The sequence below is a fragment of the Lutra lutra genome, chromosome 1 (assembly GCF_902655055.1).
Source record: "Lutra lutra chromosome 1, mLutLut1.2, whole genome shotgun sequence".
NCBI lineage: Eukaryota > Metazoa > Chordata > Mammalia > Carnivora > Mustelidae > Lutra > Lutra lutra.
In genome coordinates this window covers 171,484,494-171,512,368 of record NC_062278.1, presented here as the reverse complement: position 1 = coordinate 171,512,368, position 27,875 = coordinate 171,484,494, and the positions used below count along the sequence as shown (strand labels likewise).

The window sequence follows — 27,875 nt, the reverse complement described above, 5'->3', positions numbered from 1 at the left end:
AGTTTTGAGATTCTCTCTCCCTCTCTGTCTGCCTCTCCCCAACTCACTGTCTCTAATAAATAAATATTTTAAAATATATGTATTTAGAGAGTAGTATTAAGTAATCAAGAGTGCAATTGGACAGAAGTAGTGAAGACAATTTTAACTAAGAGACTAGTTTCAACAACACTGGGTCAGACGTGATGAGGAAGCATTCTGGAGTCACACTATCCAGATTCAAGACCCAGTTCTGCTTCCAAAATGCTGCGCCTGACAGTTTGAGCAAGATATGTAACCTCTTTGAGTCTCACTTTTTTCGACTTTAAAACTGGGCTAGTCCGTGCTACTTCAAAGAGCTGTTGGAGCAAAGGAAATGACGCGTGTGAAGCGCTTACTCAGTACCTGGCACGGCTAAGCACGCTGTAAAAGTTAGCTACTATGATAACAGGCCACGAGCTCTGGAGCTCTCCAGGTTCAGCTTGCAGACGAGCCTAGCCCCAGCCGCTACAGCCGACTACCCCACAAGCGGCGCCACCGCGCACAAACCGTAATGCGCATGTTCTTCTCTCCCTGACCTTTTGCGAGCGCACTTCCCCAGATCTGAGCATCTGGGACCGCGCAGCCTAACTTCCGTTTCCGGGGAAGTCGAGGCGGCTTCCGGCGGCGTGACCTCAGCGCGCTGGGCCTGGCGGTGTTCTGGAGCGAGAAGGGTCTGTGCTGGTGGCCGGTAACCGGGCGGCGGGTGGGAGTGGCCGGGTGTGGCGCCGCTGTTCCTCGGGAGGGAGAGACGACCTTTGTCTTACGACCCTGGCCAACACCGAACTGGACTTTAGCCCGATCCTGTTGCGGAGCTTTTTTGGTTGCTTTTTCTAGGCCACCCACACCCTGGGATTCCTGTCTCTGGGGCGGAGGGTGTGAGTCGAGAGACACATTCCAGCCTGCGCCACTGATCGGCTCTCTCTGACCCTGGGCGGGATATGACTTTCGTGGGCTCAAGCTGCTTTATTTAGGAGATGGAAGTCGTATTCACGGGGATTATGAGCTTCTTCGGGGCTGGAACTGACTTTTATTAGTGTTATATACACTGTCGCCTGCCCGGTCACAGAGCAAGAACAGTGTAGGTGCTCTGCCTGCTTGTGTTGTTCTGGGTCACACAACCTTTGAAATCTAGTGAGCGCTGTTGATCCCCACTACCCACCTCTGTAAATTCCGCTGCCGTCCCCACCCCGCGCTTATAGACAGGAAATTTGGCTCACTGTTACAGATATTTCACAAATACCGTTGCCACTCCATGGTTCCCAGATTAGATCGTGGATGTAAATCTTTTTTTTTTTTTTAAGATTTTATTTATTTATTTGACAGACAGAGATCACAGGTAGGCAGAGAGGCAGGCAGAGAGAGGAAGTGAAGCAGGCTCCCCGCTGAGCAGAGAGCCCGATGCGGGGCGTGATCCCAGGACCCTGGGATCATGACCCGAGCTGAAGGCAGAGGCTTTAACCAACACTGAGCCACCCAGGCGCCCCTGTAAATCTTTTTTAAATGCATGATTCACTGTCCATTTCAAAGGAAGAAGAAGATACTCTCTTAGAAAGTTTTAATCATGGGCCTGGCAGTATGCTCTTCTCAAGTCTCCCAACAACTCTAGAAGAGAGGTATTAATTCTCGTTTTTACAGATGAGGAAATTGATGCATAGGAGAATAAACTTGTTTTAGGCCATTCATCCTGTGAATGGTGAGGGCAAGAATTCAGACGAATGTCTGTGGTTCCAAAGCCCCGTAGTAGTTCTTTACTAACTGAAAAAGGGCTGGATGTAGAAACGTATTTGAGGGTGTTCTTGGCAGCCTCTGTTGGGGAATTGTTAACTCTGTGAGGTGGCTGTTATCAACACAGATGGTCCCAAACCAGACATAGCATGCTGTGAAAATACTACTTCTCTGTCTCCTTTTCTTTCTTAGCATCTATGTTGCTTTTTAAATAATATCACAGTTTTTACATCTGATCCTCTGTGCCCATGTTCTTCAATCCTTTTATCGTCGGTGAATATTGATTGAGGGGTGTTGACTGCATATGGCCGTGTGGTTGTGTTGCCTTGTTATTCTTCTAGCCCTCAAAAGCAGGTGTTTTGTTTTTTGTTTTTGTTTTGTTTTTTAAAGATTTTATTTATTTGAGAGAGAGAAAGTACGAATGAGCAATGAGGAGGGGCAGAGGGAGAACCAATGAGGGGCTTGATCCCAGGACCCTGGGATCATGACTCAAGCTGAAGGCAGGTGCCCAACCCACTAAGCCATCCAGGTGCCCAGAAAGTAGGTGTTTTTTAATTATAGTTGAAATATGAGGTGATAATGTTTAGGCATTATCTCTTTTTCTTTTCTGTACTGCTTTTAAAGGGACTGTAGGCATCTTTGAAGCACTGCCAACATGTCTGATGTTCAAGAAGCCACTAAGCAGCTCTTGGATGTGAACCTTCATGAGAACTGGAGGGCTATACAAGTGACAGAAAGTGGTCCCAGAAGTGAGTCTGAGCACCTCCAAGTCACTATTGGAGCCACTGTACCTACTGGTTTTGAGCAAACAGCTGCAGATGAAGTGAGAGAGAAATTGGGGTCATCATGCAAAATCAGCAAAGACCGGGGCAAGATATATTTTGACATTTCAGTGGAAAGTCTGGCTCAGGTTTGAATGAAGCAATATTTAAAATAGTTTTCTAGAAAGGTCATTTTACAATTATTTTCTGCCTTACTGATCCCTCTTGGATCCTTTTTGCTTTTCTTTGGTCTGCCTCACATTTGGTGATTTTAAAGTATTACTGCATTTTCCATTCAGTACTGATCTGTAAGTTTGACTAGTAGGTTTTCTATGGTTTTAGAAGTGATCCTAATATTTCCTGAGAATGAATTTCACCAGAAAGAATCCTATGTGACTTTTGAAGAAATTCTGAATATCAGATGTCCTTGAATTTATTTACTTTAACATCTAACTGAAGTTTAGACTGGTGGTGAAGCATAAAGGAGAGATTTTTCTTTTGGTATATGTCAAGGAAATTCTTGCTCAGAAGTAATTAGGAACCACTGAAAGGGAAAAGTGCTCAGCAAACTGCCATCCCACTTGAATAAAAGCTAACTAATATCTCATTACCACATAAGCATCATGGGAGCAGGAATTCTTTGGGTTTTATTGGGTTGATACCTCCCAATTTCTTAGTGTCTGGCGTATAGTAGACACCCAGTAAATATTTGGGGGATGAATTGGCAAGCAAATATTTTCCACCCAGTATCTTAGTTAATAACCTCAGCTGCTTTGTGAAAATAGGGCTTTTATTATCCTCATTAATTATTAGGCTTAGGAATAAGTAACTTCCGCAGGGTTGCTCAGCTAGTAAGCACAGCTGGACCTCAAACCCTGTGCTCTTAACCACTGCACTCTACAGTGTACCCTAGGGAGCCATGAGGGAAATATGATAAAGCACCACTTGTCTTTATTTATCTTCCTTTCTCTCCTAAACCTGTGTTTCCCTGGTAGCCCTTCAAGCTATCCTACCGTCTTCCTTCTTACATTTCTGTAGGGGAATAGAAGCTAATGGGTAACCAAAAGCATGGGAGACTGGGGAGACAGGAAAAATTTAAAGTATACATTATAGGTATTAGCTTCTTAAAATGTTTGTACCTAATTTTTTATATTTAAGTGTTGATATCTCATGTGATTCAAAAGCTTTTTTAGGAGTTTGTTTCTAACATTTTTTCCCCTTCTCCAGGTTCATTGTCTGAGATCAGTTGATAACTTATTTGTGGTTGTTAAGGAGTTTAAAGATTACCAGTTCAAAGAAACAAAGGTGAGTTTTCCCAAACATAGTAGCTGACTTTCAGCCTTCTTCCCCAAAGAGATTATTCCCACATTTTGCATTCTATCATTTAGCATTACTACTACATATATATTATAGAATACTGGGAGGATTTTATATAAAAATGAGAAATTTGTGACTGCTCATTCTAAAAGTTTTTATATTTTATTTTTTTAAAGATTTATTTGAGAGGGGATAGAGAATGGGGGAGGAGGGACAGAGGGAGAGGGAGGGAGAGAACCTCAAGCCAACTCCCCACTGAGCACAGAGTCCAATGTGGGGCCTGATCCCATAACCCTCAGATCATGACCCCAGCTGAAATGGAGTTGGATGCTTCACTGACAGCTGCCCAGGCACCCCAGCCAAGAGTTGTTTTTTTAAAAAAATCAGTATTGTGAGTAGTGGGCAAAACAGATGGGAGAGGGTCAAAAGGTACAAACTTAAAACTATATAATAAGTCCTGGGGATGTAATGTATAGCATGATGACTATAACTAATGATACTGTACTGCATATTTGCACGTTGCTAATAGAGTAGATGTTAAAAGATCTCATCACATGATAAGTTTTTATAACTATGTAGGGTGATAGATGTTTACTAGACACTGTGGTGGTCATTTTGCAATATATACAAATAATAAATCATCATGTTGTACACCTGCAACTAAAATAATGTTGTATGTCAGTTACATCTCTTTTGTAAAAGATGAAAGAATAACAAAAAATAAGTTAACAAAAGTCAATATAGTAAAATATCAAATTGTGTAAGAAACAAAATAGTTTGATTTTATTACAAAAAGGTATATACTTTAGATTAGTTTTGCTTATATATACGGTTTCAAATAGAATTGCTTCCAGACTATGAATCAAAGATTAAGTGACTGAATCATCTACATATAACACTTCTCTCACAGTTCTGCTTTTGCCCTGCTTTCTTCTCTAACTTCATTTTTTTTTTTTTAAGATTTTATTTATTTATTTGACAGAGATCACAAGTAGTCGGAGAGGCAGGCAGAGAGAGAGAGAGAGGGAAGCAGGCTCCCTGCTGAGCAGAGAGCGGGATGCGGGACTCGATCCCAGGACCCTGAGATCATGACCTGAGCCGAAGGCAGTGGCTTAACCCACTGAGCCACCCAGGCGCCCCACTAACTTCATTTTTTTAAAAAATAAAACTAAAATAGTATCTAAATACTCCTTCACTTCTTAAGACAACGGCTCTGTTTCCAATTTGTATTTAGAGTCTGATTCCTAAATATTGATATGCTAACTAAGTTGAAGATTGAAATATAGATTGCAGTAAGGCCTTAGTATTTCTCCACATTGTTTTTTGGCCAGGTTTCCAGAATCAGATGATTGAAAACTAACTTTCTGTGGTTTATTGCCTATATTAGAAACAATGTATTTTTAAAATCTGTGATATACTGCTTAGTTATCTAGTTTTTATTTACTGGCAACAGGTTGATTTCCAAAGCATTATTTAGTAACCAATCGAAGTGATATGAACCCGCCAGTCTAGAAAAAATAAAACCCGACCTAAAAGAATTCAGGCTAAAAATAGATTAAAATTGTATTAATTAAAAATGTAACTTTCAATACTAGCATTATAACCCTTTAGACTTCTGATAATCATTGTCAACTGAATCATATCAGTAAAACTGGAACATAACAGGAAGGCTACTGAAAATTTTTGCTGTTTAGTATTTGGAAATTTTAATAGCCAATTCTATACATGAGTAAATGCTAATGGGCATTTTTAAAAACTATAAAAAAAAAATAAAAACCCTGTGAAGTTCCATCTTAAATTCTGGCCTTTGTTAATATTTTCTTAAATTCCTATGTTTTGGCATCTTAGAGTTTGAATTATTTTGGATGGTTTTGAGCTCCACTTGGAGGTAAATTTGATACTATGTAATGGTTCTACATGAGCCAGCTTTTCAGAATTGCTTTGTAAGTAACTGCAAAAGAGTTTGCTGGTGGAAGTCCCAAAAGAAGAACAGCAAGGATTAAGGTAGATTTTCAGATCTGTGCAAGGGCACGTATGAGACCATGAAATATTGTTAAGCCTTTCCCTTTATGGACTTAAATTGCAATGTATCCCCATACTCTTGTTTTTATTTTATTTTTTCGTGTGTGTGTGTGTGTGTGTGTGTGTGTGGTTTTTGGTTTTGTTGTTGTTGTTCTTGTTTTTTCCCATACCCTTGTTTTTAAATATTTGCTTCTTGCTTTCTGTTGCCCATCAATTTCATTGTTTGTGGCATTATACTTTCCCATATCTTATAAGTAGCATGTTAACTAGTATTCTTATAGGTCTATAGAGAGATATTCAGGTATCATGAATTGATTAACCTATTTTTAAAAAAGGTAATATCTATACTTTATATGGGTTGTTTTTAAAACTGGGTAATACATGTACTTCGAGCAAAATTGTAAAGATCCAAAGGATATGCAGTGAAAAGTGTTTGTTCCTCTATCTCCAAACCATCCAGTTCCCTCCCTGGAGGCAACAACTTCTACCACCAATTTCTTGGCTATCCCTCTAGAGATATTTTATAAATATGTGCATTTTATGTACTTAGACAAATTAAAGCATGCCATACATACTGTTTTGTGCTCTGCCTTTTCTCCTATATCTTGAAGATCATGCCAATGTCATGTTGGATTTCACTACATCATAATGTAACATTCTCATTTAGGACTTTAGGGTTTTTCATACTCTTGCTATTACAGTGGTTCAGCAGATATCCTTTATATATCCATATACCTATTCAATCTGTGGGTCATTTTTCTGTTTAAAAAGGTAGTTAATCTTACCAGTACTTATTGCTAAGTCAGAAATGTTTAGTCTTGGTTCTGTCACATTTATGTTACACACATTCTGCTTTTTCTTATTTTAAGTTTCTCTATGTGTTTTCTTTGCATTTTTTTTTTTAAGATTTCATTTATTTACCTGACAGTCAGAGATCACAAGTAGGCAGAGAGGCAGGCAGAGAGAGAGAGAAGGAAGCAGGCTCCCACAGAGCAGAGAGCCCGATGCGGGGCTGGATCCCAGGACCCTGGGATCATGACCTGAGCCGAAGGCAAGGCCTTAACCACTGAGCCACCCAGGTGCCCTTTTCTTTGCATTTTTACAGATTGGTTTATACTAGTTTGGAAGGTTTTGTTTTTGTTTTTGTTTTGTTTGGTGCCAAAATCCGGCTGTAAGGTTTCTAGCTGTTATTATAACTACAACTTAAACTACTGTTTAGTATTTTTTTAATCCCTACTAAGAGCAGTGATGAAGTTGGCATATTTTCCACATCTCCCCTCCTTCCTTTTCACCCTCCAGTTTTATTTTTTTCTTAGTGTTGACCCCTGTGCTTTAAAAAATTAATTATTTTTTTTTCAAGTAGGCTCCACACCCAGCATGGAGCCCAACATGGGGCTTCAACTCATGACCCTGAGATGAAATCAAGAGTCAGAAGCTTAACCAAATGTGCCACTGAGGTGCCCCAACCCCGGTTCTTTTAAATATATTTGCTTAGCAGCTTTAACTTCTATCCTTTAATCTCTTTACAGAGGAAGATGTCAGCATCTTTTCTTTCCTTCCTCCTCTAACTAAATTCCAATTTGTGATATTTACAAATGACAGATTCTGCCTGTAGTCATAATCCGTTTTCTTTTCTTTTTTTTTTTTTTTAATTTAAAGATTTTATTCATTTACTTGACAGAGAGAGATCGCAAGTAGGCAGAGAGTCAGGCAGAGAGAGAGGGGGAAGCAGGCTCCCCGCTGAACAGAGAACCCGATGATACCGGGCTAGATACCAGGCTAGATCTCAGGACCAGGAGACCACCTCCCAACCCTAACCCTCTGAGCCACCAGGCACCCCACCCCTATTTTGTTTTGTTTTGTTTTTATCTCTTAAATGGCATTAGTTCAGAAATGATTCTTTTTCAGCTTTATGCTTGATGAATAGCTTTAAGTATAAAATTTGGAGTCATGCTTTTCTTCCTGAAAAATATTGTAGGCAGCATTCTTTTTCTTCTAGCATTAAATGTTGCCATAGGGGTACCTGGGTGGCTCCGTGGTTTAAAGCCTCTGCCTTCTGCCTACTTGTGATCTCTGTCAAATAAATAAATAAAATCTTAAAAAAAAAAATGTTGCCATGGAAAATTCTGAAGCCATCTTGGTTTTTTTCCCCCTTATTTGTTGCTTTCTTTATATTTTTGCATCATGTCCAGATTTTATTTTTAATCTCTGAAGTTTTACAAGTTGATCAGGTTGTGTCTCATTGTCAATAATTCCTTGTCAAGACATGTCAGTTTATAGAAAAGTTCATATCCACATCCATTTATTGAAATTTTTCTTGAATTATTATTTTTTTTTTTTATTAAGTAAGCTTTACACCCAGTGTGGGGCTCAAACTCACAACCTTGAGATCAAGAGTTGCATGCTCTCCCAGCTAAGCCAGCCAGGCACCCCTAAGTTTTTTTCTTTCATTATCTCAAATCTTTCTTTGCAGATAAATCAGTTATACATTTGTAGAATCTCTTGACTTTCTTTCATGTTTTAAGATTTTCTTTAATCTTTTTTTTACTTTTTGCCCACTTCCATTGTATTTTCTTAACCTTTCTCCACATCCTTGTGTTTTCAGCAGTGTCTTTTGTATGTGGTGCTTTCAGTATGGTCTTTATTTTTGCAGGAGTTTTATTTTTTTATTCCACTTAATTCTTTGAACTCTACAGGCTCCTGTTTCATCTTTTTATGGTGGCTTACTTCATCTTCTTTCTGCTTTTATATTTCTGCTTGGAGCTCTTATTTTACCAAGGTATTTCCTCATTCCATTTTTTTTCTGTCATGTCAATATGTTTGATCAGTTTTCAACTGCTCTGTGGCGCTGTCTTTCTGGTCACTGTTTTTTGTCTGCTCTTTGTTTTTCTGTTCCTTTCCTCCTTTGTCCTTTCTTATGTTCATATAAATTGCATGCTGATAACTTTTGATGATTGCTCAGCTGTGAATGAGGAAGTTCCTCCTGGACCTGCTATTGATAGGAGGCTCCTGTGGGAGAAACCAGGAACTGTTCAGGCCAGCAAGAAATTCCCCTGCTTCGCTGTTAAGTTCCTTCTGACAAAGGGTTGTAGGTGAATGAGGTCTCTCTTCCATCTTTTTTAAAATAGCTTTATTGAGGTACAATTTCCATATTATTGCAAAAATTCTTTTAACCAGTACTTCTCTCTAGCCTGAAGGGATCAGCAGCTTAGGGGTTATTTAAAATGTAAAACATCTCTCAGCAGCTCTGCCTTATCAACACAACAAATAGAGCATGTCTGTAAGATTCTTTGTTTAGCCTCCATTTTCTCCCTTGCTTGTTCTTGGTACAAACCAAGTCTAGGGAAGCTCCTTCTGTTGGTATACATACTTCTCTGCTATTCCAAAGAACAGTTTATTTGCTACAGCTTTTCAGACTGCTGTAATCTTTATCTGAAATCTATGGGCATTCTCTCTCTGGTGTCTTCCTGCACCTCTCTTGACCCTCACTGCACTTGGGAATTCTTAGGTTAGATTGTTATGTTATGGTTCAAGGTTTTAGGTATCATGTAGATTCTCTTAAGATAAAGGAGGTATTTCCGTTTGGTGGTAGTGTTTAGAATGGTGTCTGGAGAGGGAAAGGGACTGTGTGAGTGTTCTCCATGATATCAAACCTCCAAGTCCTCGGGCACCTGGGTGGCTCAGTGGGTTAAAGCCTCTGCCTTCGGCTCAGGTCATGATCCCAGGGTCCTGGGATCAAGCCCCGCATCGGGCTCTCTTCTCCTTGGGGAGCCTGCTTGCTCCTCTCTCTCTCTGCCTGCCTCTCTGACTACTTGTGATTCTGTCTGTCTAATAAGTAAATAAAATCTTTTAAAAAAAAGACAAATAAAACCCCTCCAAGTCCTGTAGATGTCCTTTGTAAAAGGGAAATAATTGTAGATAGAATTGCCAGACCTGAAATTTACCATCATTCATCAGGTTTCAGTTAGTATCAGAACCTTCACTGTTCTCCATTTCAAGTCTCAGTTCCATCAGTGAACACTGATTATCTTTCTACTTTGATCACCAGTGGCATATACTGTCTATACCAGCACTCTGCAATAGAACTCTTTTACTGGAATGTTTTAGGTCTGCACTGTCCAGTATAGTAGTAACCACTAGCCGTCAGCATGTGAATGTGGCTCAAGTGATGGAGAAACTGAGGTGGGGTTTTTTTGCTTTTGTTTTTGTTTGTTTGTTTATGTTTGTGTTTTTGTTTTAAAATAAGCTCTATGCTCAATGTGCAGCTTGAACTCATTTATGACCCTGAGATCAAGAGTCACATGTCCTACCACCTGAACCAGCCAGGTGCCCCTGAGCTTTTCATTATAAATCATTTTACATTACTTTTTAAAAATTATTTTTATTCTTTTATTTTTAAAGATTTGTATTTATTCGAGAGAGAGAGAACGTGTGTACAAACAGGGGAGAGGGACAGAGGGAGAGGGAAAAGCAGGCTTCCCATTGAGCCAGGAGCCCCACCCATGGCTCAAACCCAGGGCCCTGGGATCACGACCTGAGCTGTAGGCAAACACTTCACGCTGAGCCACCCAGGTCTCCTTATTTTACGTTCAATAGCTACATGTAGCCAGTGGCTCCTGAATTGGACAGCATGGCTCTGCACCACCCTTTTTTTCCCCCCTTGAAGATTATTTATTTATTTATTTATTTGACAGATAGAGGTCACAAGTAGGCAGAGAAGCAGGCAGTGAGCAAGGAGGAAGCAGGCTTCCTGCTGAGCAGGGAACCGGATGGGGGCTCGATCCCAGGACCCTGAGATCATGACCTGAGCTGAAGGCGGAGGCTTTAACCTACTGAGCCACGCAGGTGCCCCAGCACCACCCATTTTAACATTTAATTACATTATCCAGTAGCCATTTATTGAGTACTGTTTGTATGCCATGCACTGTTTAAACATGTGGCTTATAGCAGTGGTCAGGATATGTCAGGTCTTTCCACCCTACTTTTTTTTTTTTTTTTACTGTTTATAAACATTTGGAATTTTATTTAAAAAAAAAAAAATCACAACCATGAACATTGTTACAGTTAGAGGCCCTCTTGGTTCTCCACTATGATACTGAGCATGCTCACAAGGGGTTCCCGTTATTTAGTCTTAGTTAACAACCATCTTTAAAAGAAGGAAAAAAAAAAACTCGGCACACTACCATTTAACTTGTTTTAATGTTTCTTCACAAATGGTGAAAAATACTAAAGTACAGACAAGGAATAATCATAATGTTGTGACCAACATTATAAATATGGAATTATAAATTTAAAACATTTTCTGGTTTAAAAAATAAATCTGGTAGTCAGTGCAGCTCTGCGGGGTCTCTGCGTCTAGTAGGGCCGGTCTCTGCGTTCCTGACGTCCACCCTACTTTTGAGAGAAGCTTTGATGGTGAACAAAACATAAACCTAGTAATTTCAGATAATGCTAAGCTCTATAAAAATAAAATGGGAAGTGAATGACTAGAGAGGACTGCCTTAAGAAGAGCAGGTCTCTCTGAGGATATGCCTTTTAAATTACTAATGAGAAGGGAGCAGTGCAGAGACCATATGAAGCAAGTATCTTTGAAGTAGAGGTAAAAAGGCAGGGAGAGAGAACAGTTCTGAAGTGATATAAGCAGAATAGGCAGAGGTCAGATTATGTTGGGCTTATTTAAGGAATTTAGATTTTTTATGCGGTGGGAAGCTGTGGAGAGGCTTTAAGCAAGGGAGGGCATGATCTTTTTTTTTTTTTAAGATTTTATTTATTTGGGACGCCTGGGTGGCTCAGTGGGTTAAGCCGCTGCCTTCGGCTCAGGTCATGATCTCAGGGTCCTGGGATCGAGTCCCGCATCGGGCTCTCTGCTCAGCAGGGAGCCTGCTTCCCTCTCTCTCTCTCTCTGCCTGCCTCTCCGTCTACTTGTGATCTCTCTCTGTCAAATAAATAAATAAAATCTTTAAAAAAAAAAAAGATTTTATTTATTTATTTGAGAGAGAACAGGAGAGGAGGATGGGTCAGAAGGAGAAGCAGACTCTTGGCTGAGCAGGGAGCCTGATGTGGGACTTGATCCTGGGACCCCAGGATCATGATTGGAGCCAAAGGCAGCCATTCAACTAACTCAGCCACACAGGCACCCGATCAGATTTACTTTTTTTTTTTTTTTTTTAAGGATTTTATTTATTTATTTATTTGACAGAGGAATCACAAGTATGCAGAGAGGCAAGCAGAGAGAGAGGAGGAGGCAGGTGCCCTGCTGAACAGAAAGCCTGACCCGGGGCTTGATCCCAGGACCCAGAGATCATGACCTGAGCCAAAGGCAGAGGCTTAACCCACTGAGCCGCCCAAGTACACCCAGATTTACTTTTTAAAAAGATTCTGGGTACTATTTAGAAACTGGATAGAGGGGCACCTGGGTGGTTCAGTTGTTAAGCATCTGCCTTCAGCTCAGGTCATAATCCCAGGGTTCTGGAATCGAGACCCACATGGGGCTGCTGAATCCAAGGGAAGCCCGCTTCTCCTCGCACTCCTCCTGCTTGTGTTCCCTCTTGCTGTGTCTCTCTCAGTCAGATAAATAAATAAAATCATTAAAAAAAAAACTGGATAGATACATTTTTCACTGTTTCTGGTTTCTTTTTCCTTTTAAAAAATACTGTTTTTTAGGGGCACCTGGTTGGCTCATTCAGTGGATCATGAGTTTGAGACCCATGTTGGGTATAGAGATTACTTAAAAAAAAATAAGTAAACAAATAATACTTTTTAAAAAAATTACTTTTAGGGGCGCCTGGGTGGCTCAGTTGGTTAAGCGGCTGCCTTTGGCTCAGGTCATGATTCCAGGGTCCTGGGATCGAGCCCTGCATCAGGCTTCCTACTCAGCAGAGAGCCTGCTTCTCTCTCTTCCTCTGCCTGCTGCTCTGCTTACTTTTCTATCTCTCTGTCAAATAAATAAAATCTTTTAAAAAAGAAAGTTACTTTTAAAAGTAGTAAGTATACATAGCACAAAATTCAGAAGGAAGTCAGTCAGTGAGAGCTAAATTTCCCTCCCATTTTTCTTTTTTTCTTTTTCTTTTTTTTAAGATTTTATTTATTTATTTGACAGAGATCACAAGTAGGCAGAGAGAGAGAGGAGGAAGCAGGCTCCCCGCAGAGCAGAGAGCCCGATGTGGGTGGGGCTCGATCCCAGGATCCTGGGATCATGACCCGAGCTGAAGGCAGAGGCTTTAACCCACTGAGCCACCCAGGCACCCCTCCCTCCCGTTTTTCATCCACCCACTTCCCCTCCCTAGGGGTAACCATTTTTAATAGTTTCTGATTGCTTACATTTTAATCTTAAAACCCAACTTCTGATCTACAGGTCTAGTATTATTCTTCAGTTGCTTAACTTGTGTTTATCTTAAATTTCAATGAAATTTTAATTTCCTTAATTGTAGACATTATCTTATTTCCTCTTTTGTTCTGTACTTCTACCACCCCCAATGTAATGATTAATGTAGTCTATAGGCAAAGTGTAGGGATTTATCCAGTGAAGGTGATGAGAGAGATGTATGGATTTCATTCTCTGTCCTTTATAGGAAGAAGTTCTCAAGGATTTTGAAGAACTGGCTGGGAAGCTTCCATGGTCAGACCCTTTAAAAGTATGGAAAATTAACACCAGTTTCAAGAAAAAAAAAACAAAGCGCAAAAAGATAAATCAGAATTCAGGTAGAGAAAAGATTGATAATGGACAAGGAGACAAAACAGATGAGAAAGAGGATAAAAAAGGATTCACTAATAATACCTTAGATTCCCATATCTTAGACTATTATGAAAATCCAGCCATCAAAGAAGAGATATCAACATTAGTAGGTGATGATTTGGCATCTTCCAAAGACGAGAAGGATGAAAAAGAAGAAACTCATCCTAAAGTGCTGAAGTTTAGAGTCACATGCAACCGGGCTGGAGAGAAACATTGCTTTTCCTCAAATGAGGCTGCAAGAGATTTTGGGGGTGCTGTTCAAGATTACTTTAAGTGGAAGGCTGACATGACCAACTTTGATGTGGAGGTACGTACTGGCTCTGATTATGATGATTTGAGAAGGCCATCACAGATAGGTAGCATTTTTAGCCTAACCAGTTTTATGGTCAGCTAAGTTGTGGCCACAGAGCTAATAGGGTGTGGTTAACAAGAGCATGGGCTATGAGACAAATCTAGATTCAGACTTTGACTCTACAACTGCTTAACTTTGGACAAGATACTGTCTGAGCCTCTGTTTCAAATGGAGCCAGCAGTGGCATATACTTCTAAGTATGTCCTGAAAGTTAAATGACATAATACATTTTGGATATTTGGTGTGAACCTGCTGAAAACTAAGTGCTCAGTAGATGGGAAATATTAAGACTTGAGTTTTTTAATCTAGTACTTTTTACATTATTTGGACTTTCAGATTATAAAATCCAACCAGAATTAAAGCAGTTATTTTGTATTTTGTGTTTTGGTTGTAGAGTTTTACTACGAAAAAAAAGTGGAGTACATTTTTAAAATAAACCCCAACCTCCTAAAATCAGGACATCATTGCTAATATTCATCCTACAGGCAGCTCTTCCCTTTCTTAAATTCTGCTAGATCCGTAAATGTAGATGCCTCTTTTTGCATTCTTACTCTCCTTGGTCTCAGTCTTCTGCTAATCAGGTGATTCACATGTGGGCCATGCTAAGTAGTCTTTAAATCTCTGAAGTTTAAAAGGTCCATAGCACCTGACATTTTCACCAAGAAGTCATTTTCTGTTGCTTTTGGGACACCTGAATCTGGGGCAAATCACTTATTCTCTCTGTACATTTTTCTTGCATATCAAATCAGAAGAACAATTCCCCTTTCCTTTTTTTTCGATGTAATAGCTGTTACAAGAAGACTAGGCTAACTAGAATAGTAATGTCCAGAGGTTAGCAGGGGGGCTCAGAGCACAGGTTTTTGAAGCCACACTGCCTGGATTAAAATTCCAACTTCAGTGTTCTATGACTTTGGGTAAGTAAGAGGACGTCTCTGCCTCAATTTCCCGACTTTAAAAGGAAGATAATAATACCTAACTCACCTGGGGCACCTGGGTGGCTCAGTGGGTTAAGCCTCTGCCTTCGGCTCAGGTCATGATCTCTGGGTCCTGGGATCAAGCCCCGCATTGGGCTCTCTGTTCGGCGGGGAGCCTGCTTCTGCCTCTCTCTCTGCCTGCTTCTCTGCCTACTTGTGATCTCTGTCAAATAAATAAATAAAAAATCTTAAAAAAAAAAAAACCTAACTCACCTGAAAGCAGTGTAACATTGTGTGTCAACTACATTGCAACAAAAGAAAATAAAAAGATAACTAGCTTGGAGGATGTGAATATGAAATGTAGTGAATTTAAGGTAGAGAACAATGGCTTGCATATAAGAAGTGCTAGGTAAGTGTCAGCTGGTGCACTTGTTAAGATCATGTTATGTGGAAGACTGGAGAATGTTTGTTACTTGAATATTTTATATTTCACCGTGTGTTAGAAAAACAGTAGGACAGAAAAGCATTTCATAGGTATTAGTGAGTCAAATTTAAAAACACAGTAAGAAAATAATAGGTGATAAAGCAAATAAGACGTGGTCAACAGTTGGTTAATCTAAATGCAGGGTATATTTAGGAGTTACTATGCAAGTGTTCTAGTAGCATTTCTATATGTTTGAAACCTTTTCCAAAAAAGTTAAAATTTTTAAAAAAAGTGTGTAAGCCATAAACCTACAAAATATGTTAATATTATAAAAATTCAGGGGATATCTGCTTACAATAACTTACAGTAAATAAAAAGAATAAAACGTTTTAAAATTTAAGAGTGCATACTAGATGATTTATTTATATGAAGTTCAAAAAAAGAAAACTAATTTGTGCTGGTGGTAGTCAGATTAATGATTACTTTGGGTGGGTACTGTCAGAGGACAAGGCGGGGAGCCTTCTGTCCTGTGCTAGAAATACTGTATATCTTTTTTTTTTTTTTTTTTTTTAAAGAAATACTGTATATCTTTATCTCAATGGCAGTTACACAGTGTGTATAAGTAAAAATTCCCTGTGTTGTATGTTTGGGATTTGTCCACTTTATGTAAAGTATAGCTCAATGATAAGACAAAAAAATTTTAATTAATAAAGTTTAGTAACAGTGAAGTGTAAACAATCCTAAAACTTTTATTCTTTTTTAAAGATTTTATTTTTAAGTAATCTCTATACCCAGTGTGGGGCTTAAAGTCATAACCTTGAGATTGAGAGTTACGTGTTCTATCTACTGAGCTAGCCAGGTGCCTCTATTTTATTCTCTGTTTTTCTTCTATAGGTTCTTTTGAACATCCATGATAATGAAATTGTTGTGGGCATTGCATTGACAGAAGAGAGTCTCCACCGAAGAAATATCACACATTTTGGACCTACAACTCTTAGATCTACTCTTGCCTATGGGATGCTTAGGTAAGAGAATGAGTTTGCCATCTAGATTAAAGTGACACTTTCGGAGGCGCTTGGGTGGCTTGGTTGGTTAAGTGTCTGACTCTTGATTCAGCTCAGGTCATGAACTCAGGGTCCTGGGATCGAGCCCCATGATGGGCTCTGTGCTCAGCGGAAAATCTACTTGAGGATTCTCTCTCCTTCCCTTTCTTCCCAACCCCCACTCACCCACACCTGCACTTGCACTCTCTTTCTCTCTCTGCCCTTCCTGCTCACGCATGCGTGTGCTCTCTCTCTCAAATAAATAAATCAATCAGGGCACCTGGGTGGCTCAGTCTATTAAGTGTTTGACTTCAGCTCAGGTCATGATCTCAGGTCAGGGGATCAAGCCCCTTGCCAGGCTCTCCACTCAGTAGGGAGTCTGCTTCTCCCTCTCCCCTTCCCCCTGCTTATTCTCTCTTTTCCGCTCTCTCTCTCTCTCTCAAATAAATAAATAAAGTCTTTTTAAAAAATAAATCTGACACCTTGATTTGGATTTTCCCTTTAAAACACTTGAATTTTTTGTGAAGTACTGTGTTGGAATTTAGTGAATAAACAACAGGATAAAAAGCTAATCATCTGTTTCTTTTGTATCTAGTGTTGATTCTTTGTAATCCTGAAAATAACACATGACTACCATCTCCATTTTCTTGATTTTAAAATGAAAACAGTAGTTTTCATCTGCCTCTGAACATTTCTGTTTACAAAGTATATATCGTATGTTGGGAAATAAAGCAAATTTTGCTGTGTTTCATTTTTGTGCCATGACACAGATGAAAGCAGAGATTTTTATATTTTTAATTTTTACTTAGTTATTTTAAGTAATCTCTAAGCCCATTTTGGGGCTCAAACAACCCGGAAATCAGGAGTCACATGCTTTACTGGCTTAGCCAGCCAGGTGCCCTGAAAGGAGAGATTTTTAAAATGTGCATAATATGGGGTGGGGGGCAAAAAATGTGTATAATATGTAAATAAACACAGGGAACTTTTACTAATATTTTTAAAATTTGTACTCACAGCATCTCAGGAACCATCCAGGATTTTCCACTTTTTCAAGTGCAAGACCTAGCTTTCTTTCTCATTTGTCCTTTACCCTTTTATTGGGCGCTTCTTCCCACCTCTAGGACAAGTTGTCTTCTCTAGGTTTCTGTCCTCCAGACTGCAAAATGGGTTTGATGTGAGACTTAGAGAATTGTTAGTGAGGAGTAAATGTAGAACTGTATGCTTAATACCGGTTATATAGTGTCTGGTATATGCTGGTATTAATTGTTTATTATATTTCCTTCTCTTCCAGTCTTTGCTTCCTCTTTCACTCTACTCATCCATGGAGTTACAGTTCAGCACAATTGGAACCTATCCATACAATGACAGTAATAGAATACTGGGCCCGTTTGATAAAGGAACAGCTCCCAGTCTTCCTTCATTGATTTAACAAACATTTATTGTGTATTGCCAGGCATTATGGTAGGAGCCAGGAACATGGAGAGTTCTTTTGGGTGCAACTATTAGAAACCTAAGTAAGCTAGTTTAAGATTTAAAACAAAAAACTGATGATTGGATAGGAGGGGGTATTTATAGGAAAGATAATGAGAAATCTTGGGTCATCCGCAGAAAAACTGTTAAAAAGATTAAATGAGATAATGCATGCAAAGAGCTTAAATCCATGACTTGGCAAATACTGAGTGCTCAGAGTATAGTAGTTATTTTGGCAAGGTTCTTTAAAATTAAATTCATAAGGAAAGGAATATTAAATGTCTAAGTGCCAGTAAACTTATTATCGATACTTATCAATACATGTTTTACTTGAAACAGTTTTTTTTTTTTCTTATGGAATAGAGGTTTATATACAAAGTAACACTATGTGTTTTCTAAAGACATGGATGGATAGATGTACATGTATATATTGAAAGATCTGGAAGCTAAATTCCATCTGCCACTGAAATGTGATTTTGGTTGGGTCAGAGGGTACTTTTAGCTGTATGTAATTTTTTTTATAACTTCTAGGATATAGACTCAATCTCTTAATTACAAATTGATTTTTAAAATGAATATTGATTGGTGTTTCTTAATGCCAGAATTAATAGGTCCTTGATCTTTATAGCTTCAGGAATAGTGTGTGTGAAAGCCTCAGCTATTGATTGAAGTCTTTTCATATAGGCTGTTTTCTCTTCTGTAGGCTCTGTGCTCCTCAACCTACTGATATAATAGTTGATCCGATGTGTGGAACGGGAGCAATACCAATAGAGGTAATAATGTTTCTTTACCTTTTAGATAAGCAAGTGGTACAACTAGAATATTCTAGAACTAATGGGCAAATTACACATGATGAAATCATCAGGGTTGGGTCAGTGGTCTCCATTTAAAAGAATTACACTAGTTTAAAAAAAAATTTCTTTTAAGACTTTATTTATTTATTTGACACAGAGCAAGGGAGAGTGAAAGAGAGAGCAAGCACAAGCAGGAGGAATGGCAGGTAGGGGAGAAATTGGCTCCCCGCTGAGCAAGGAGCCTGATGATGTTCCCTGGATGGAGACCTGAGGTGAAGGCAGCCACTTAACCGACTGAGCCACGCAGGCGGCCCAAAAAATTAAAAAAAAAAAAAAAAAAAATTGCACTAGTAAAGCTGGGATTTTGTGTGAAGGGTATAACCACTTATTACAACTAGCTAAGAAGTGGTAGATTATAAGTGGTGGTTACTCAGTGGATCACAGGGAAGGCTAAGAGTTAGAAACTGTTAAGTCCCTTTTCTTTTCTTTCTTTCTTTCTTTCTTTTTTTTTTTTTAAGATTTTATTTATTTATTTATTTGACAGAATCAAGCAGGCAGAGAGGCAGGCAGGTGGGAGGGGAAGCAGGCTCCTTGCTGAGCAGAGAGTCTGATGCAGGGCTCAATCCCAGGAATTTGAGATCATGACCTGAGCTGAAGGGAGAGGCTTAACCCACTGAGCACCCAGGCACCCCAGTAAGTCCCTTTTCTATAAGATACAAGCTGGTAGACTTGAAGGCACAAGCATAAACTGGAAGAAGGTGTTCCATCTCTATAAAGTGAGATTATGCTTCTTAATCCACATAGGCACTTGGAGGGAGTAAATATAGTTTTAAAATGGAAAAAACCTATGAATCTTATTTAGATTTTTCAGGAAGTCTAACATGGTTACACACAAATGCTCTTAAATAGTTTTCAAAATTACTGTGATACTCAGAGGACTCAAAAACTGCTTAAAGCAAAGCAGGAAATGGAAAGGCATTTTTTAAGTGAAGAACATTTAACAGGAGAGTCTCCTTGAATCAGTATTATCTAAACTTTAACAAAAATTTGGAAGAGGGTGCTCCTCTTTGAAATTGCTTAAATTTATTTTTAAAAATTGCTTAAATTAAAAAAATTGCTTAAATTTATGAGACATAGTAATTTCTTATATAGAGTATATTTAAAGCCAGTGGGAATAAACTGCAAGAAGATACACAGATTCTGTGAGTGGGCAGAAACTGGACAGATGAACAAGTCCAAAGCAACCCAATTATATTGGAAAAATAATCCAAACTGCAATTAGAAAATGACATGTGTCATCTGGGAGTTAAAAATCCTAGAAGGAAATCTTGGTAGTCTAGATGACTATTGTTTCCTGGTAGTGTGAGCTAGAGAAATTTACTCTGACTAAAGAGCTGCCCACAGAGAAAACTCAAGTTGTTAAGAATTCAAGGAACAAAGCACTAAACCATGATGTACCTATGTCTTAAATAGAAGGGAAAGTCGCCACATGTCAAGAAATATACAACAGAGCTAGAGAGAGTCCAGAAGAGCCCCCCCTGCCCCACCCCGCCAAAAGATACGGATAAAGGTTGAGGCATTTCCATTTAAGAGTAGACATGAGAGGGGCACCTGTGTGGATCAGTGGGTTGAAGGCTCTGCCTTCGGCTCAGGTCATGATCCCAGGGTGCTGGGATCGAGCCCCGCATTGGGCTCTCTGCTCAGCAGGGAGCTTGTTTCCTCCACTCTCTCTCTCTCTGCCTACTTGTGATCTCTCTCTCTCTGTGTCAAATAAATAAAAAATATCTTTAAAAAAATAGTAGACATGAGAATGTTAATATAGAAAAATTTAAGATGATACATGATCAGAATGAATGAAGTTATGAAAGGAATTGACAAGACATGTATACAGAATTGTTCACGCAAGTATAAAATAGTGATCTAAGTTCTTTTAAAATTTGGAAGTACTACAAAATTCATCTCTTGCAGAGGCTGAAAATCTAAACAGATTAGATGAAAAAAATGAGTATTGGGGAATCAGAATCAATTGAGAGGCTTTCATCAAAATCTGTAGGTCTCTTCTACATTCCCTCTAGATCACCCTCAAGTATGTGGGTAAAAGAAAAGACAATGAAGCCTTGTGTTCATGGATATGAGTGTATTACTGTTTACAAAGGAAGAGAGGTACTTGTTCCTCATCCCTAAACAGAGGGCAAAACTTCCCTCTGCTTTCGTATCAGAAACCTTCTGTGAATCTAGAACATTGTTCATCCTAGGGTAGGGTGTTACCTCCATTCCACAAATGACATGTATCGTTGGTATTTATGTTCTGTCGACATGATTTTGACTTAACATTACAGAATCTTTTCAGGGATGTAGCGGTGATCATTCAGAAGCTTAATGCAGTGTATATTACATTTTATTTAGAAATTTTAAAATATATATATATATATAAAATTTCTATATAAAATCCCGTAATGACAAAAGGATATAGGTTGGTGACTTTAATTTTGTTAAGTTTTTCAAACCATGGTTGTATTTCAGGTTTGTAATGCTTACTATGTGCCAGACACTGCTGCCTGAGGGATTGAATAAAATATCAGACTTGTCCTTAGGGAGATTCCTTGAAAGGTAGACAGGTATAGAAATAATTAAAAAACAAGTGCAGTGACAGTATGTACAAAGTGCTTTTGTTGGGGAGGCAAATGAAGCCTTGTGTTCAGATTGGTCAAATTTTACAACCAAGAAAATGGGGACAAGGCTTTTAAGAGAAAAAGCTTTCTAACTTCATTCGGTGATTAGCTGCGAAATGAAGGTTAAGGGACCCCAAATATTTGTAAGACTTCTTTCTGGGCCCTTACACTTCTATTTAAAAACATCTTTAAAATGGTACTGATAGGGTTGGGGAGGCAAATGAGAGACAGCTTGGAGAGTTGGGGTTGATGTGAGAGTGTGACATTTGAGCTTGGTCTTGAAAGATGAATAGGAATTCAGCAAGTGAAGAACAGGAGGGCTTTTCAAGCAAGGGGAATGGCAAAGTTCACAACATGCAGCGTTCTACCACTTTAGAAAAGCATTGGATTATTAGATTGGATTGTCTAGTTTATTGGCAGTCATTTGAAATGAGTTTCCCTTTAATCATTTCTGGGTTTTGGGGTGTTTTTAAATTTTTGTTCTGTTTTGTTTTGTTTGCAGTTTGCTACTTTGGTTTTAATATATACTGTTGTCTTTTAGGGGGCTACTGAATGGTCTAACTGTTATCATATTGCTGGTGATAATAATCCGTTGGCTGTGAATAGAGCAGCAAATAACATCTCATCTTTATTGACCAAGAGCCAAATTAAAGAAGGGTAAAAATTTAAAAGATTTTGTAGCATTTCTTAGACTTAGATGGTCACTTTTTATATTGACATTATGACATTATGAATACCTCCAGTGCACTGTGACATTGTAACTAAAATGAACATACTGTGAGACTCCATTAAATTTTAAAGCCATTTATTGAAAATAACTTACAAAAACATGTTTTTAACTATAATTTCTCCACCTAGTGCAACTGTGTTTATTTGTCTTCCTTTTTCTTATTTGTGTATCTTTTTTCTTACTTAGTGGAAAAATACTGTGTTGATTCATTTTAATTTTATAAAATCCCACTTTGAATATTTTTAGATTTTTATATTCCTGTCTTTTAAATGACTGCATATTTGTGTAGAAATTTCCTCTATTATTTGGCACTCTAAAGCAGTCTCAAGAGTTGAAGAAACCTGAAAGCCATATCCACAGTATCTAAATGTCCTATAGGAGATCCTGACCAATGGTCTTCCAGTCTGTATCACTATCTCTAATGTCTCTGTCTCTGAAGGCTGTCAGTTCTGGCTTTGCACAACTTGGGAGTGCTAGTCATGAACTGAATTCCTCTCTGTACCTTCTGTAAATTTGTTTTAGACCCACTTGGATCTATAAAGAAAAATCTTAGCTGTGTCACACGATGCTTGACATCAGATCTTTGATGGGCTACCAAAACTCTTCCTCCTCCTCCTCCAAAATCCTCTCTCCTGCAAGCAAAATATTTTAAGCCCCTTCACATGTATCCTTTCTGTGCACTGGAAGTCCATTGGTATCTGGGAAATTTTTTGTTACAGTATCTTAAGCCCTGGCCCACTACTACAAGTTACATTCAGTGATGCAAGTTGTGCCAGCCTTTCACTGTTCTTTCAGTTTCATCTGTCTTTGGAAGAATTGGTTGAAATGTCACTTGGTCTTCCCACCAGAGGCCTCATAAAAGTGTTTCTGTGAAACAATCAGGTGCCCTTATTTTATATATTGCCCTTAGATAAAGGTACTCTGTATTTTCTTGGAAGGTGGCAGGAGTGGGTAGTGGTCATTATATTTGTTGAACTGTACAGATGCTCGATATCCTGAATACATAGCCCAGGGAAGTGGTTATATCCCATGACTGGCCTTAGCAAACCTAGAAGCAGCTGCCTCCATAACCCTTAATGTGAGGTTTATATCTATAAATAGAAATCAATGGTTTTAAAAAATATATATTCAATTGATGCAGATATTCCTATTTATTACTTATACATGGTATCCTTCATATTATTTTATGTCTGTATGTTGGTTATTCTCTTTACTAATTTTTTTTTTTATTGAATCACTGGTGCTTTGTTTAGTTGTTTCATATACTGTTTGTTGTTTTTTATGCTCACTGCTTTTTTTTTTTTTTAAGATTTTATTTATTTATTTCACAGAGGTCACAAGCAGGCAGAGAGAGAGAGAGAGAGAGAGAGAGAGAGAGGAGGAAGCAGGCTCCCTGCAGAGCAGAGAGCCCGATGTGGGGCTCGATCCCAGGACCCTGGGATCATGACCCGAGCTGAAGGCAGAGGCTTTAACCCACTGAGCCACCCAGGCGCCCCTCATTGCTTGTTTCTTTATTCCTATTTCCTGTTGAGGTTTTTTAAATTTGTTACTTAAAATTTTAAGTTATATGCTATGTTTTTCTTTAATGATAAAATTTCCTGTTTTGGTTTCTTTTTAAATCATTGGTTGTGTACTTGTCTCACTGATCTAGTTGCTCAGGGCAGTGCTTTTCAAAATGTAATGTGCATATGAGTCACCTGAGGATCCTGTTAACTAGATCCATATTCAGTAGGTTTCAGACAGGACCTGGGAGTTTGTTTCCTAGCAAGTCGATGGGTGATATTCATGTTGCTGGGCTATGGTATGGCCCAACTCTGAATAGCAAGGGTTTAGATCATTTTTTGTACGTAAGTAGTTCAGAGGTTTTAATTTGCTTTATTGACAGTGAATTTTTATGGTACATTTTGTTGCATATTTATTGAAATTTTCTTGGGGCTTAGTACATTACTTTTTGAAACCTGATAATAAAACATTTTTAAACTATTCTATTTTCTGTATTTTATCTTGCTTTTCAGACACACTGTACCTTTTTTGTCTATTCTACCTGTACTATTTATCAGTCTCTTAATATTTTATGTTCACTTCTTGTTTTGTTGCAATTATTGGTGCCTATAAATGTGATTAATATGCTTATTTTTTATAATTTGTGCTTCCCACCCCCATTATGGAGCAACAGCCTTTATTGCACATTTTCTCTTAAATTCTTCAGTATCTCTCAATAGAATAACCATTTATTTCTTCTCAGTCTTTGATTTGCCTTTTTTTAAAAAAAGATTTTATTTATTTATTTGACAGGCAGAGATCACAAGTAAGCAGAGAAGCAGGCAGAGAGAGCAGGGGAAGCAGGCTCCCTGCTGAGCAGAGAGCCCAATGCAGGGCTCAATCCCTGGACCCTGGGATCATGACCCGAGCAGAAGGCAAAGGCTTTAACTCACTGAGCCACCCAGGGGCCCCTGATTTGTTTTCTTAGCCTGTATGTTACTGCCTTTTGTATCTTGCTTCTTATAGAGCAGCTTTGCTTTAATGAAGAGGATTTGTATCATTTATATTCATTGTCATTTATCATATTTTTTTCAGTCTTCTGTGTGCCACAGATTTAATTTTAAAACAAGTATCACTATTTTATTAATTTTGCAGATGTTTCTTGTTATTGAGATCTACCAAACTTCAGATGTGTCACTTCATAATCTTTTTTCCTGTGTTCACTGATGTTTTACGTTCAGTTATATAATATTACTGCTTCATTACTGTTGTCAGTCATCTTTTGCAGTTCTTTGTGTTAGTCTTGTTCATCCCTTGATGTTTTCTTAAATTGTAGATGAAACCAGATATCTTTTGAAACTAATCTTAACCATTTTTTAAATAGTCATTACAGATTTTGTCATTAGAAGTTTTATCATATGACCTTATGCTTTCTTCCTACATTTTGGCTTAAAAATTTTGCTTATTGTTAATGCTGTCACAGATACTATCATTTTAGTAGCATTTTGTATTTTATAACAGTTTCATGTTTTTAGACTTCATACTTCAAAATAATAAGCACATTGACTTTGTCCCTATAGCAAAGTGTCCTGGAGCTTGCCCATAGACGCTGTTCAGTGGGATATCTGCAATCTGCCATTGAGAACTGGCTCTGTGGACATTATCGTGACAGACATGCCATTTGGAAAAAGGTCGGACTTGGCTTTTTAAAAAAATGAGTTTTACCTTCACTTGTTAAACTAGTACCCATTTTATCTTCTAAGATTCTATCAGAAATCTTCTATTTCTTTTAGTAGACTTAGAGCACTTTTTCACTTAAGAATTATAATATGATGGATTCATGTGTTTTGTTTCTTCTGAAAACTCATTAACCACATTTTGATCCTGACCATCACAGGCTAACCCACTTCCTGGCCCATTGATGAATTACAAGATACTTCCCAAAGGTTGAGGAAAATTTGGTTCTAATCCTCAGGATAAATGTTTTCTCATCATTGGTTTGGTTTATATAATGTGTTTATTATAGTCATGAAGAGGACAACTTATACAATTATTATAGTTGTCAAAACAAATTTTTCTGTAGCCAGTTCATCTGTTTCATATTTCTAAGTCAGATAACTCATTTTTAGGCATCAGCATTTTATTGTACTGAGTTTTTAACTTCTCGTTTCTAGTTCTAGATGTTTATCTACTAAGTGTTTGATTCACTGTATCTTCTTCTCTAGGATGGGCTCCAAGAAGAGGAACTGGAACCTTTATCCAGCTTGCCTACGGGAGATAAGCCGTGTCTGTAAACCAGGGACAGGCCGAGCTGCACTACTTACTCAGGACAAGAAATGCTTTACCAAGGTGCTGTAAATTAGCCCAAAAATTCACCCTGTGGCAACTTTAGGATCTTTTAATTTATTAAAACTTTTTTTTTAAAAAGGTGTATTAGTTTGAGTAGGATTTGTTTTCCTTTCCCCCATGGTTTCTTACTACCAGCTAGGCTGCTGATTGGCCTACAGATTTTCTGCTAATTACTTTTCCTTTTTGTGTGTACGCAGGCATTATCTGGAATGGGACATGTTTGGCGGAAGGTACATACTGTCTGGGTGAACATAGGGGGTCTTCATGCAGCAGTTTATCTTCTGAAACGTACACCTCAAGCTTTTGTTCATCCTTCAGAACAAGATGGGGAAAGAACTCCTTGGTGATGCAAAGAATGAAAATGGTTAATGGTATTTGTGCCTCCCAACACTGGGAATGTCAGCATGAAGAACTTGGTTTGAAAGAAAAATAGTGTTAATAAAATTGCAGTTTGCAGTTTAAACTGGTCTAAAGCTCTTCACCTCTGTTAGTAAAAGGTCTGAATGGAATTGAAGTTCTTAAGCTGAGCTTTGGAGCTCTTTTGGAAGGACTGGCTGGGCAATTACTACTTAAAATGCTTTCAAGATCCTAAGCCTACTAAAATGCTCTGGGATTTGGGTTTTGAGTATGTTTTCAGGTTTCATAGCAGTTCCTTTTTTCCACTGTAGCAGGTAGAAAGCTACCCTGGCCTGAAGGAAAGGAAGAGAACATAATCAAAACATTTTGGGCCATATTGCATTCAGCTTTGGTCTTCATAGTTTCTCAAGTTGGCTTTACGTCACCCTTAATAAAATGAAGCACTGTATTTTGTGAATAGTGTTTGCCCCATGACAAGATGAAGTCTCACAAGACCAACTGGAAAGTTTACCATCTGCCTTAAAAATTAAAATATGCATGTTATTAAAATTAATGTATAAAACTAAAATAGAGGACTAGGATTGATCAAAGGAATTGCAGATTCTCTCAAAGTCTTTAAGGAAAAAAGAAAACTTCATGAGAATTCTTCTATTTTCTCTTGGATCTGTATTCATACTTAGCTGTTTTTCCAGTTGGATAAAATCCTGACTGGGAAATGAAATGAACATTAAGTCCTTACAAAAATGATGCATCCCTGGGACAAATAGTACTTGAGGTGCATGTGGAGTTCTTTACAGTATTCAGTTTATTTGAAAGTTTTAGGTATCTTACATTTAGAATAATAAAAGGACACCTTTCCTTTGAAAGAATTCACATAAACAGTATAGCCAACAGCCCTAGTCTGGTTTCTCTGCATCTACTATTACCCCACACTTTAGCATGAATTAGAAGATACTTCTAAGGGTTTCATATCCTAGACTGGAGTTTTTACCATCAGAAAGCATAGCTGCCCTCTTTTGGGTTCATCATGAAACAATCTTTCACCTCTTTTAAGATTTTTCATTTGAGAGAATGGCAGAAGGAAGAGGCAAAGCGGGGAGCCTGACATGGGGCTCAATCCCAAGACCCTGGGATCATGGCCTGAGCTGAAGGCAGATGCTAAACCAACTTGAGCCACCCAGGTACCCCTATCTTTCACCTCTTTTTATAAATCATTTAAACCCTTAACTATTAGGTCAGTAATCGGCAGAAATGGAAAGTAAAAGGACTATGTCTGTTTTCACCACTGTTTACCTACCAAGTGCCTGGCAGAGTAATTGCTGAAGTGGGCATTTAATATTTGCTGAATAAAATAGTATTTTTGCATGTTGGCTTAGTTTTTAAGTATACCAAATTTGTGCTCGACCCATCATATGGGTCAGTATATGTTCATCTGAGACATACAAGGGTAACTGTTGGGTACTTGGAATTTTTTTTTTTTTTAAGATTTTATTTATTTGACAGATCACAAGTAGGCAGAGAGGCAGTCAGAGAGGAGGAAGCAGGTTCCCTGCTGAGCAGACAGCCTGATGAGGGCCTTGATCCCAGGACCCTGGGACCATGACCTGAGCTGAAGGCAGAGGCTTTAACCCACTGAGCCACCCAGGCGCCCATGCACTTGGAAATTTAAATGTTTAATATCAGTGAGCTAGCCATAGAAAAAGTAAGACA

At 38.4% G+C, this 27,875-nt stretch overlaps 1 protein-coding gene across 3 annotated transcripts; it reads left to right on the top strand.

The window, feature by feature from the left end:
- Positions 1 to 586: 586 nt before the first annotated feature.
- Positions 587 to 26,271, top strand: THUMPD3 (THUMP domain containing 3). 3 transcript variants are annotated; one of them, XM_047745986.1, is made up of 12 exons: positions 666 to 689; positions 2,368 to 2,653; positions 3,732 to 3,809; positions 13,415 to 13,885; positions 16,163 to 16,293; positions 17,603 to 17,678; positions 17,765 to 17,772; positions 18,485 to 18,554; positions 21,789 to 21,904; positions 25,040 to 25,150; positions 25,685 to 25,808; positions 26,006 to 26,271. In XM_047745986.1, exons 2-12 carry the CDS (start codon positions 2,399 to 2,401, stop codon positions 26,153 to 26,155), a joined length of 1,590 nt encoding a protein of 529 aa, XP_047601942.1. In that variant the 5' UTR covers positions 666 to 689; positions 2,368 to 2,398; the 3' UTR covers positions 26,156 to 26,271. The 3 variants fall into 3 exon arrangements, with proteins under 3 accessions (XP_047601953.1, XP_047601942.1, XP_047601932.1); XM_047745976.1 differs by lacking the exon at positions 666 to 689 and adding an exon at positions 1,539 to 1,631; XM_047745997.1 differs by lacking the exons at positions 17,603 to 17,678; positions 17,765 to 17,772 and having other exon boundaries at positions 587 to 706.
- Positions 26,272 to 27,875: the final 1,604 nt, after the last annotated feature.